The sequence below is a fragment of the Amblyomma americanum genome, chromosome 11 (assembly GCF_052857255.1).
Source record: "Amblyomma americanum isolate KBUSLIRL-KWMA chromosome 11, ASM5285725v1, whole genome shotgun sequence".
Classification (NCBI taxonomy): domain Eukaryota; kingdom Metazoa; phylum Arthropoda; class Arachnida; order Ixodida; family Ixodidae; genus Amblyomma; species Amblyomma americanum.
Genome location: NC_135507.1, coordinates 5,586,550 through 5,599,750, shown reverse-complemented (window position 1 = coordinate 5,599,750; position 13,201 = coordinate 5,586,550). Strand labels below are relative to the sequence as shown.

General features: G+C 45.5%; 2 protein-coding genes across 9 annotated transcripts in view; one reads left to right on the top strand and one right to left on the bottom strand.

Moving 5' to 3' along the window:
* The window catches only part of LOC144111304 (lysosomal protective protein-like), a 268,952-nt gene that overhangs the window by 178,884 nt on the left and 76,867 nt on the right, over window positions 1–13,201 (top strand). The window contains exon 3 of one of the 4 annotated variants that reach the window (XM_077644562.1): window positions 11,905–11,983. The exons of the other annotated variants lie outside the window; for them this stretch is intronic. The gene's annotated coding sequence lies outside the window, so the exon portion shown is untranslated. The remainder of the gene's footprint in view (window positions 1–11,904; window positions 11,984–13,201) is intronic. 4 annotated transcript variants of the gene reach the window in all.
* Window positions 11,999–13,201, bottom strand: part of LOC144111300 (sodium-coupled monocarboxylate transporter 2-like) — a 41,314-nt gene continuing 40,111 nt past the window's right edge. For 2 of the 5 annotated variants that reach the window (XM_077644551.1, XM_077644554.1), the window contains exon 16: window positions 12,001–13,127. In XM_077644551.1, the coding sequence (XP_077500677.1) occupies window positions 12,975–13,127 (153 nt within the window). In that variant the 3' untranslated portion in view covers window positions 12,001–12,974. Of the gene's footprint in view, window positions 13,128–13,201 lie in introns of all 5 variants that reach the window. The other 3 variants (XM_077644553.1, XM_077644552.1, XR_013310022.1) reach the window with 3 other exon arrangements.

Below are 13,201 nucleotides of genomic sequence, written 5' to 3'. Positions count from 1 at the left end.
TATTGGCCTGGCTGCTTTGTGCGGTCAATAAATTGTGAAACAATCACTCATTTAAGGTATTCGAGGTTGAATTTTGTCCCAAAAGAAATGAATTGTGAATTATACCTAACACAGGAGTCTCCCTGACGCAATGATGAAAATATGCAGATTATCTCACGCTGGTTTCAAGACATATCTCCTTGCGCTTGCCCCATAGGACCGAAGAACCGCAGTAGAAAGGGGTAGTCCTAATCCATCAAGGGGAATCTGCATATAAGCCTATTTTTGTGTTTATTTTCTCAACTAACGCCGTCTTTGTCCCTCTACACAATGCACCTCAAGGCCCGGTAAGGTACCATGAATGAAAATAAATATACGCGGTACTGGAGCTTTGAGTACTGTTTTCTGATTGCACGTGCCGCTAAGCTAGCGAAAAAGCACCTGAACTCATTTACAGAGAAGTAACAGCTGGTTGTTTGAGTTAAACGTACCAATGACGACTAGACTGGAAGCCTTTTTTTTTCTTGATATGGATAAAACACAACTTTTTCGTGCTTCTCTACCGTTGCACTTCCGCCAGACCCCCTTGCCTGTGTTCATATCCGCAATGAAATCCTGCGCCATTAAAAGGCCAGTCTCCTTTGGGGTCCTTGCCTGTCTAAATTTATACTGTAGTGTGCTATTTAGAAAGGGAGCCAGCGGTGATGTCTGTGATCTGGTATTCACGCTGCAAACACGAATAAAAATTCAAAGGTTGACGGTACTTTTCTTACTCAAAAACAACAAACTTTCCATGAGCCCTGATCCGTTTATTAAACCCAGCACAACGCGACTAATATGAAATCATCACCTGGAATCACTAACACCGTACAACGCTAGGGTCGATGTTTTTAAATACTCATACTTTCCGCGCACAATAACACAATGGAATGAACTCCCGCCTGATCTACTAAACAACGCCAATGCCTTTGACTAAATTGCTTCTTGACAGTTGCTGAGTGCTTGTTTCTTGTTCTGTGCCTTTACTTATATTTGTTCTGTGATGTTATTTACTGTATTTCTTTTATGCCGTTTTGCCCCTCCTGACAGGACCCATTTAGGGTCTGCCGTATACTGTAAGTAAATAAATAATAAGTTTCAAAAGAGCCGCTATCGGAGGAACAATTTCGTGAGGTAAACAGATGGGCATACTGCTGCATAGTTCTTGTGTTTTTCCTTCCTCGACAACGTGGACGACCAGGTCTTGTTTGCAAGCCGTTTTTTAGTAACCGCGAACTTATAACGCCCGGGGTTGTTTCGAAAGGGATGGGGCTTGTGTTGCATATGTTGAGAGAGAGAAAAATAAAGAAATACGTTCGTTATGAAACATTCTCTCCGGTTGTCAGTTGGGATGCTTCGAAACGCACGGGGCGTGTGCTGCGTATGATGAGAAAAATGGAGAAATACGTTCGTTATGAAACATTCTCTCCGGTTGTCAGTTGGGATGCTTCGAAACGCACGGGGCGTGTGCTGCGTATGATGAGAAAAATAGAGAAATACGTTCGTTATGAAACATTCTCTCCGGTTGTCAGTTGGGATGCTTCGAAACGCACGGGGCGTGTGCTGCGTATGATGAGAAAAATAGAGAAATACGTTCGTTATGAAACATTCTCTCCGGTTGTCAGTTGGGATGCTTCGAAACACATGGGGCGTGTGCTGCGTATGATGAGAAAAATTGAGAAATACGTTCGTTATGAAACATTCTCTCCGGTTATCAGTTGGGATGCTTCGAAACGCACGGGGCGTGTGCTGCGTATGATGAGAAAAATAGAGATATACGTTCGTTATGAAACATTCTCTCCGGTTGTCAATTGGGATGCTTCGAAACGCACGGGGCGTGTGCTGCGTATGATGAGAAAAAGAGAAAATTAGAGAAATACGTTCGTTATGAAACATTCTCTCCGGTTGTCAATTGGGATGCTTCGAAACGCATGGGGCGCGTGCTGCGTATGATGAGAAAAATAGAGAAATACGTTCGTTATGAAACATTCTCTCCGGTTGTCAGTTGGGATGCTTCGAAACGCATGGGGCGTGTGCTGCGTATGATGAGAAAAATAGAGAAATACGTTCGTTATGAAACATTCTCTCCGGTTGTCAGTTGGGATGCTTCGAAACGCACGGGGCGTGGGCTGCGTATGATGAGAAAAATAGAGAAATACGTTCGTTATGAAACATTCTCTCCGGTTGTCAATTGGGATGCTTCGAAACGCACGGGGAGTGTGCTGCGTATGATGAGAAAAAGAGAAAAATAGAGAAATACGTTCGTTATGAAACATTCTCTCCGGTTGTCAGTTGGGATGCTTCGAAACGCACGGGGCGTGTGCTGCGTATGATGAGAAAAATAGAGAAATACGTTCGTTATGAAACATTCTCTCCGGTTGTCAATTGGGATGCTCGAAACGCACGGGGCGTGTGCTGCGTATGAGAAAAAGAGAAAAATAGAGAAATACGTTCGTTATGAAACATTCTCTCCGGTTGTCAGTTGGGATGCTTCGAAACGCACGGGGCGTGTGCTGCGTATGATGAGAAAAATGGAGCAATACGTTCGTTATGAAACATTCTCTCCGGTTGTCAGTTGGGATGCTTCGAAACGCACAGGGCGTGTGCTGCGTATGATGAGAAAAATAGAGAAATACGTTCGTTATCAAACATTCTCTCCGGTTGTCAGTTGGGATGCTTCGAAACGCACGGGGCGTGTGCTGCGTATGATGAGAAAAATAGAGAAATACGTTCGTTATGAAACATTCTCTCCGGTTGTCAGTTGGGATGCTTCGAAACGCATGGGGCGTGTGCTGCGTATGATGAGAAAAAGAGAAAAATAGAGAAATACGTTCGTTATGAAACATTCTCTCCGGTTGTCAGTTGGGATGCTTCGAAACGCACGGGGCCTGTGCTGCGTATGATGAGAAAAATAGAGAAATACGTTCGTTATGAAACATTCTCTCCGGTTGTCAATTGGGATGCTCGAAACGCACGGGGCGTGTGCTGCGTATGATGAGAAAAAGAGAAAAATAGAGAAATACGTTCGTTATGAAACATTCTCTCCGGTTGTCAGTTGAGATGCTTCGAAACGCACGGGGCGTGTGCTGCGTATGATGAGAAAAAGAGAAAAATAGAGAAATACGTTCGTTATGAAACATTCTCTCCGGTTGTCAGTTGGGATGCTTCGAAACGCACGGGGCGTGTGCTGCGTATGATGAGAAAAATAGAGAAATACGTTCGTTATGAAACAATCTCTCCGGTTGTCAGCTGAGATGCTTCGAAACGCACGGGGCGTGTGCTGCGTATGATGAGAAAAATAGAGAAATACGTTCGTTATGAAACATTCTCTCCGGTTGTCAGTTGGGATGCTTGGAAACGCACGGGGCGTGTGCTGCGTATGATGGGAAAAATAGAGAAATACGTTCGTTATGAAACATTCTCTCCGGTTGTCAGTTGAGATGCTTCGAAACGCACGGGGCCTGTGCTGCGTATGAGAAAAAGAGAAAAATAGAGAAATACGTTCGTTATGAAACATTCTCTCCGGTTGTCAGTTGGGATGCTTCGAAACGCGCGGGGCGTGTGCTGCGTATGATGAGAAAAATAGAGAAATACGTTCGTTATGAAACATTCTCTCCGGTTGTCAGTTGAGATGCTTCGAAACGCACGGGGCGTGTGCTGCGTATGATGAGAAAAATAGAGAAATACGTTCGTTATGAAACATTCTCTCCGGTTGCCAGTTGGGATGCTTCGAAACGCACGGGGCGTGTGCTGCGTATGATGAGAAAAATAGAGAAATACGTTCGTTATGAAACATTCTCTCCGGTTGTCAGTTGGTTTGCTTCGAAACGCACGGGGCGTGTGCTGCGTATGATGAGAAAAAGAGAAAAATAGAGAAATACGTTCGTTATGAAACATTCTCTCCGGTTGTCAGTTGGGATGCTTCGAAACGCATGGGGCGTGTGCTGCTTATGATGAGAAAAATAGAGAAATACGTTCGTTATGAAACATTCTCTCCGGTTGTCAGTTGGGATGCTTCGAAACGCACGGGGCGTGTGCTGCGTATGATGAGAAAAATAGAGATATACGTTCGTTATGAAACATTCTCTCCGGTTGTCAATTGGGATGCTTCGAAACGCATGGGGCGCGTGCTGCGTATGATGAGAAAAATAGAGAAATACGTTCGTTATGAAACATTCTCTCCGGTTGTCAGTTGGGATGCTTCGAAACGTATGGGGCGTGTTGTGCGTATGATGAGAAAAATAGAGAAATACGTTCGTTATGAAACATTCTCTCCGGTTGTCAGTTGGGATGCTTCGAAACGCACGGGGCGTGTGCTGCGTATGATGAGAAAAATAGAGAAATACGTTCGTTATGAAACATTCTCTCCGGTTGTCAATTGGGATGCTTCGAAACGCACGGGGCGTGTGCAGCGTATGATGAGAAAAAGAGAAAAATAGAGAAATACGTTCGTTATGAAACATTCTCTCCGGTTGTCAGTTGGGATGCTTCGAAACGCACGGGGCGTGTGCTGCGTATGATGAGAAAAATAGAGAAATACGTTCGTTATGAAACAATCTCTCCGGTTGTCAGCTGAGATGCTTCGAAACGCACGGGGCGTGTGCTGCGTATGATGAGAAAAATAGAGAAATACGTTCGTTATGAAACATTCTCTCCGGTTGTCAGTTGGGATGCTTGGAAACGCACGGGGCGTGTGCTGCGTATGATGGGAAAAATAGAGAAATACGTTCGTTATGAAACATTCTCTCCGGTTGTCAATTGGGATGCTTCGAAACGCACGGGGCGTGTGCTGCGTATGATGAGAAAAAGAGAAAAATAGAGAAATACGTTCGTTATGAAACATTCTCTCCGGTTGTCAGTTGAGATGCTTCGAAACGCACGGGGCGTGTGCTGCGTATGAGAAAAAGAGAAAAGTAGAGAAATACGTTCGTTATGAAACATTCTCTCCGGTTGTCAGTTGAGATGCTTCGAAACGCACGGGGCGTGTGCTGCGTATGATGAGAAAAAGAGAAAAATAGAGAAATACGTTCGTTATGAAACATTCTCTCCGGTTGTCAGTTGGGATGCTTCGAAACGCACGGGGCGTGTGCTGCGTATGCTGAGAAAAATAGAGAAATACGTTCGTTATGAAACATTCTCTCCGGTTGTCAATTGGGATGCTTCGAAACGCACGGGGCGTGTGCTGCGTATGATGAGAAAAATAGAGAAATGCGTTCGTTATGAAACATTCTCTCCGGTTGTCAGTTGGGATGCTTCGAAACGCACGGGGCGTGTGCTGCGTATGATGAGAAAAAGAGAAAAATAGAGAAATACGTTCGTTATGAAACATTCTCTCCGGTTGTCAATTGGGATGCTTCGAAACGCACGGGGCGTGTGCTGCGTATGATGAGAAAAATAGAGAAATACGTTCGTTATGAAACATTCTCTCCGGTTGTCAGTTGGGATGCTTCGAAACGCACGGGGCGTGTGCTGCGTATGATGAGAAAAATAGAGAAATACGTTCGTTATGAAACATTCTGTCCGGTTGTCAGTTGGGATGCTTCGAAACGCACGGGGCGTGTGCTGCGTATGATGAGAAAAATAGAGAAATACGTTCGTTATGAAACATTCTCTCCGGTTGTCAATTGGGATGCTTCGAAACGCACGGTGCGTGCTCTGCGTATGATGAGAAAAATAGAGAAATACGTTCATTATGAAACATTCTCTCCGGTTGTCAGTTGGGATGCTTCGAAACGCACGGGGCGTGTGCTGCGTATGATGAGAAAAATAGAGAAATACGTTCGTTATGAAACATTCTCTCCGGTTCTCAGTTGGGATGCTTCGAAACGCACGGGGCGTGTGCTGCGTATGATGAGAAAAATAGAGAAATACGTTCGTTATGAAACATTCTCTCCGGTTCTCAGTTGGGATGCTTCGAAACGCACGGGGCGTGTGCTGCGTATGATGAGAAAAAGAGAAAAATAGAGAAATACGTTCGTTATGAAGCATTCTGTCCTGTTGTAATTTGATATGACTTATGCAGAGAATGCGAAGGGAAGGCTTCTGGAAGAAGGAAAAAGTGAGGGGTTGGGAAACAGGACCCGCCTAATGCTTTCAGGCAGAGCTTAGCGAGCAGCCTGCACTGCGGTTGTTGGAGCCTAGTTGCACGATAAGTGACGCAATGGAACTAGTTTTTACTGGTGTTCAATAAAAGCGATCTAAGCAGCACGGCACGGACAATAGTTGTGCAGAACAGGCATTGAAAACCGCTCAGGTTTTGTACGTCAGTATTGCATTGTTTATGACAGCAGTCAAAGAAAAGGCCGAATATAAATGGACACAGCGCTGTCTTGTAGCTTAATTTTATTAAGATAGTGAAAACATAGATAAGTAGTGTAATGACTATGTGACCCAGTTAAAGTCGATTGTCAAATGGCACTTGCCAACGGAACACCAGGTGAAAAGTAAAAAACAACACTATGGATAAAGGAAAGCGGAGCAGGGATAAGCTGTGAAGAGGCTTTTTGTTGTGAGTGCATAAAATTAAAAACTTTAACGTCAAAAAGAGTTAATTCTTGGACATCATGGCTCAAAAAGAACTCTTATTCTGAATTTCATGCACTTCTGGGGCGTCTACGCGATGCTTACACGAACACGAGGTCTGGAGCGATATAGAGACTTCGCTATCGCCTGCGCCCTCCATGGTTTGATGGCCTCGGCTGCCGCAATCTCCCGTACGATTTGACAATAGCTTCTGCCGATTACTATTGCCTTATGAAACAAGTGCATGCATTTCGACATGGGCTTGCTACATGCAAGGCGTGATATCCCTCGTGCTCATTTATCAACTTTTTTTGTGCTTGAGAAGCGGATCCCTAAGACACAGACCTGTTTGACCTAGCAGAAAGAGAGAGAGAGAGAGAGAAAGACGAACGGAAAAGCAGGGAGGCTAACTAGGCTACGTCCGGCATGCTACCCTGCACATGGGAAGGGGAAAGAAAAGAGGGAGAGATAGAAAGGGGAGAGAGCAAAGAGGAGATCACTTTTCCACGTGTCCGTTGGCCATTACTTGCAGGGCACACATTGATAGGTCACAACCTTGCACTCAGTCCTGAGTCCTTTAAGAACTTGAAAAGGCCCTTCAGAGCTGCCCTCTGTGATGAAGGCTTACTCCAAGGACCCAGAATCCTGGCCTCAGTAAGGGGCCGAGGATCTACGCGGCGGAGTTTTGCAGCCAGGAGGACACGCTCACGCTGAAACCGAGGGCAGTCACAGAGTAGGTTAGGAGAGCAAGATACCGGGCTGATTGATGATGCATGTTGTTTAGTAGGAAGCGCAAAAAAAAAAACGGAGGAGGGACGGAGTAGGGGACACAAAAGAACGTTCACTCCGTCCCTCGTCCGTTTTTTTTTTGCTCTTCCTACTAAACAACCAAGCAGGTGTTCTATTGTTTCGTCGCACCCACAGCTCTCACATGCAGGATAGTTTGCCATTGCGATTAAGTGGGAGTAGGCATTTGTGAACGCCCCTCCCAGCCACAGGCGACACAGCAGCGTAGCACCGCAGCGGGAGAGGCCGGACGGAGGACTGAGTTGAAGTGTGGGGTCGAGGCGGTGCAGACGGCATGCGGAGTTTCCTGGAGAAGACCATGACGCTAAAGTCTCATTTCGGCCAAGTATTCGCAGATGTCCTGCTGTGTCGGCTCTTGTATTCGGCATCTGGACAATGTTGGCACTGCCATGAGCCGATCGAGCTGCAGCGTCAGCTGTATCGTTTCCGACAATGGCGCAGTGTCCCGGCATCCACTGGAAGACGATGTCATGACCCTCTTCCTGTGCCTGGTGTTGTAGATGTCTTAATTCAGCTACGATTTGTTCGTGAGCGCCATGGCTTAAAGCAGAATTAAGACATTGTAGGGCTGCTTTTTAGTGGCAGAACACAGCCCATTTGTGGGGTGTTTGTGCTCCGATGTACTGCACAGCCATACGAAGAGCGGCAATTCTGGCCCGGTGGAGGTTGTCTGATGCGAAGTTTTCTGGTTAATAGTGGACTGTCTCGCAGGAATGACCGCGGCATAGGTTTAACCTGTAACTGAGACCGAACCATCTGTATACACATGAGCGCGGTCACTATATGCGGCGTTGAGTAGGTACAGTGTCAACTGTTTAATGGCCGGCGTCGATAGGTTCGATTTTTCCGCTCTGCCCGGAATTGTAAGGCGCACACATGGCTCCCGCAGACACCACAGCGCAGAGGAAAGCCGAATTTTTGCAGAATTTTGCACAGCCTAAAGGGGTGCGGTAAACGGTGTCTGCAGTGACTGGTACAGTATATTATGGATCACTGAGCGCGCTAGCCTTCAGACGACTTAGTAACCTTGCACAACCTGGACAATTTCTTCGAGGCTGAAAAGCCACGTATGCGTAGGTAAAAGACAACAAACAAGGCGTGTAGACACGTGTAAAGTATATTATTGAAATTCCGAATGTGTTCTTTTTTCAGGGGAGAGGAAGGCCCGACCGGACGAGCTCGCGGGAAAATGTTTCGATGAGGCCTCGCCGCGCTGTTGGAGAGCGGAGCACTGCGCCGAAACCTCCGCACGCTACGAGTTCCCGAGCCGATGAGAGTGCTGTCTCCCGCGCACCCGCAGCAATCACGCCGTCCATGGTGCTCGTGTTGCCGCGACGCAGGCGCCCTTGCCCTTCCTTGTTAGTTAAGGTAACTAGAAAGGAGGACACCGCTGAGAAGCAAACCGAAGGGGACAGAGCAGAGCACGTCCTCAGAAGCCAATGAATATGTTGAGTAGGGGATGATGGCTTGAGCAAAGTATTTCGAACGCTGAAATAATTCCTGAAGGCTATAAGTGTTTTCGACGCGACCGTAACGCTCGCACTGGGGATGTTCTTATGCTTGTTCTTTCCGGTTTACCATGTGTGTCCTTTGAATTACCTGCCTTTGAGTGCGAAACAGTTTTTTTGTAGGTTTCGCTTGGCGAATAGAAAGCTGCTTGCAACTGGCTCATTTTATCGTCAGTCAGGTGCATCCTCTCAGCCCTACGCGCATTTTTCTGATTATCTTGACATACTTACGTTTATCAGGTTATTTTATGACATGATTTTCATGTACTCGAGATTGACTGGTCATCCTGAAAACCTAGAGATTCATCCCGTGGGAGCATGCATTTTACTTTTTTTGACATTTTGGAACATTTCACATCTGATCATCATGTTCACGAAGCCTCGTTCGGTGACACAACACGCCACGTTCTCGACTTGTTGCTATGCGGTATACCGGATGTGGTGTCAAATGGGCATGTTTTGTGGAATTAGTAATTATCACATTGTGGTAGCTGTTGTTCGAGTCACAAATGTGGTTGTTCTATGTTTAAAGTATAGTGAACTACCAGGCAACCACGTCGGCGATAGAAGCCAATTTCCCAAAATTTGATTTGCTTGCCGAAGGAGTGAACATCGTAGGGTTTTATTAGGGGAGATAGCTATTTCTTCCCGCTTAACCACGGCTGACTCAGTTCAAAACCGCCTGGACCCCACCCCGTGATCGCGTACGCTACCTAGCGCACGGCGACCACGGCGGGCCTTGCTCTGAGGGAACAGAGGAATAACACACTGGCTGACACAAACAAGGCATTTATTTCTACAGCAACAGTAACGCCAGCTAGCAACAAAATACGCTAAGGAATCGAGATCGTCCGACTCACCAGCAAGGTTACGAGCGAATGTTCGCTCACGCTACGCCAAGCGATACTCCGAAGCCGGACGGGACGAGATACGGGAACGAAGAGCGGAGCCGCGGCCGACACGTCCGGTCGCGCCGACGTTCACCGCCGCATAGAGAGATGCTGTCGGCTTGGCCCGCGCGCGCGCAGCAGTCTCTCGCGCTGCGACGCTAGCGCCCTGTCTTGTTAAGTTAACCAGGGAGAGTCACTTGACGCGCACCGCATCGAGGCGAATCTGTTGCTGCAGGGTGCATCGCAGGAAAGCCAAGAAAGGGGACGGTGGGGCAGTGCCCACAACATTGAGGAATTATGGAAATTACTGAAAGAAAAGCTGTGGTATCTGCTCGAAGTGTTTGTGCCATTTGGGGTCCTTCAAGTAAGCGCGCATGGGGTAAACCGCGGTTCAAGCAGTTCTGTGGATCGCCGTCAGAAACGGGTATGTACAAAGTATAATAAAAATAACTTGCCCACTCATTTTGCTCTACTATGTGAAATAAAAAGTAATTTGGGACACATGAAGGACATGGCAAAGAAGGCTTGCTTTTCCAACCTCGGCCAAAAATTTGGAGCTGACTTTATGCAGTTCTAGAAGCACGTCCGCCGAAATGGCAAAGATGACAGCTTCATCCCTGCCATACAATGCAATAGAAGCATTATTCACAACTATGATTGCAACGTGAAGTGTTTTAATCATTACTTTTCGTCTGTATTTGCCACTACTAATACACAAGATATGAAAGTTTTGTATCCAACTCAAGTAGATTGTATGCCCGTGGTGTCGTTTCAGATAACTGATATTGGTCGATTGCTAACTGATATAAAAGCGAGCAAAGCCTTGGCCGGGACGATATCTTGGCTGTAATTCTTGAGAGCTGTTGGGGGGTTTTAAGTTTATATTTTTCTTGGTTATTTCAACAATCCTGAAACCATGCTGCTTTAGCCCGTGACTGGAAGTTGGCAAATGTAGTGCCTGTACATAAGACCTATAGACCGGTGTCGTTAACCAGTGTCCCAGGCAAAGAAATGAAGCATGTAATTTATTCTTCAATAATGTTACATCTTGAAAAACGTAATATTCTCAACGACATGTAGCATGCATTTTTTCGCGCATTTTCATGCGCTACAGAGCGGGTAAAATTCACTCATGATTTGGCTCTGGCTAGTGACAGGCAGCTAGTTGTTGACTGTGTTTTCTTAGATTTTCGCAAGGCGTTTGGTGTCATTCTGCATTGCTTACTTATAAAAAATTCGAGCTTATAATGTGGAAGAAAAAGTGCTCAAATAGACTGCTCAATACCTCCATGTTCAAGAGCAGTCTTTTCTTCTGAACGGTTTTTCTTCTGTCAATGCCCCAGTTCTTCTGGTGCACCCCAGTGATCAGTACTGGGGCCACTCTTATTCATACTCTTTCTTAATGAGATTACAGACAGCATTACGTCATTGTTTCGAACATCTGCTGGCGATTGCGTCTTATACTGGGCCATTAACGATTATAATGACTACTAAGCTTTGCGAAATTTGGGCATGGTGGCAACATGGTGTGTACTTCGGAAGATGGCGTTGAATGTGAGGAAATGTATGCATGTCACCTTTACAATGAAGCGCTTCTACTAAGAGTACAGGTACCGAATTCTTTAAGCTAAGATAGCTACAGCCAAGGAATTCAAATATTTGGGTGCTTTATTTTTCACCTAGAACTAGCGATGGACTAAGCGCATAAATTATTTAACGAATAAAGCGGCTTCGTGTCTCGTATTTTTTAAGCGAAATACCGATTCCCTACCAAACGGTCTGAAACAGCATTTGTATTTCACACACGTAAGAGCAACACTAGAGTACGCATGCGTATGTGGGGCCCCTATACCTTAGAGTTAATTAATAATCTTGAAAAAATAAAGAACAAGGTTGTCAGGTTTGTCCTGGGAAACTGATGAAAAACTCAACATGACAGAGGCTAAGCATAATTTGCAGTCCATGGCCGGACCTAAAGATTCGCCGAAGAAACTTGCGTCTGAAATTATTTTATAGCATATATCATTCCCAAACTGGCAGAAGTCTAAAGAAGTACATGAAATGATTTTCATATATATCCCAAAGAAAGGAAAACCCTTCAGAGTCAAGGAATTTGAATTTCATGTTGACGTTTCTCGCTATTCTTTTTTTTTTCCTAGATGGCACATGCCTAGAATCTTCGTACTTCTGATGTCGCACAAATTACATCTGTTGATGCTTTTTACCACACTTAAATGTGTAAGTACCTTCCATTTTTTTTTAGATTGAAATTTTTCCTGCAGTAATGCCTTATTGGCGATGCAGGTACTGAATAAACAAAATATTTAACCATATACCTATAGTCATATGCGAGGAGCTGTTTGTTAAATGTGTAATTAAGTTTATATTTTGACCGAAATTTTGTATTCACGTCGGATTTAAGAGCCGGTATAAGCTTTATAAAAGATGTTTCTAAGTACATTTGACAAGTTGTTTTAGCTTTTATTAGAGCTTATATTCGATTAGTTCAAAGAGCAACATTTTAGGCGCTGCTGAGGATCAATATGAGACTCCTTTGCGTACCAGGCGTGCGACGCGCCTTAGTGTGACGTGTGGTAGGCGTGCATGGAAAGAGCATTCGCTTTGTATTAGTGTGTTGTTGCAATCTCTCGAAGCGATGACTAGCCCGTTTCCTCAACATATGTTTTATTGCGATAACGTAAGAGTTGTGATAATAAAAACACCGCCGATGATCGGTGTCACGAAATTCTATGATTAGTCGAGATAGACCACGTTACCTTGTGACGCCATCACAACCTGCTTACCGTGGCAGGTGGCAATTTAACGAATGGTCGAAAGAGGTACGCGACGTGTGTGGAATCAAATCGTGCGAACCGGGCTCTGAGCAACCCAGTTTCTAGACAACAACCTAGATAGAAAATCGAAGTGACAAATCAGAAAGAAGAAAATGTAATATATGCAAAGGGCGGCACCGTCACAGAATAGCGGATACCTGCTACTGCAGAGAGCGGTCCGAATATGGCAGTTGATGGACCGAAAATTGCAAAGAAACTTACTTCAACATTCAAAGAAGTTGCAACAGAAGCACCGACAGATGTGAAACCTAGTGCTGTCGCATTCCACTATTAATGTGACTTGAGCGTCCCCGTAATTTTTTGGACGCTAAGTTAATTTCAAGCATCTGTGGAGCGGTGCTGGGTCTAGTGGGCTCCGACCGCGCAGTGCTGCGTCACGTTAAGAGAGTTTTCGGCTCGTGATCCGGGCTGTGCATTTTCGTTGCTTTGAGGTTGGTGGATAAATCGGCCTCTTTTTCCTGCTTAGGAGGCGGCTGGAACGGGGATTCTTCATAGCGCCGTCCAATTACTGCGACATAGCCATCCTCCTGCAAAGATATGAAGGTCCAGAAATGTATTGCTCGGTTAGTAGGTGCATGTAAAAGAAGGAGGGGCTGGGCTC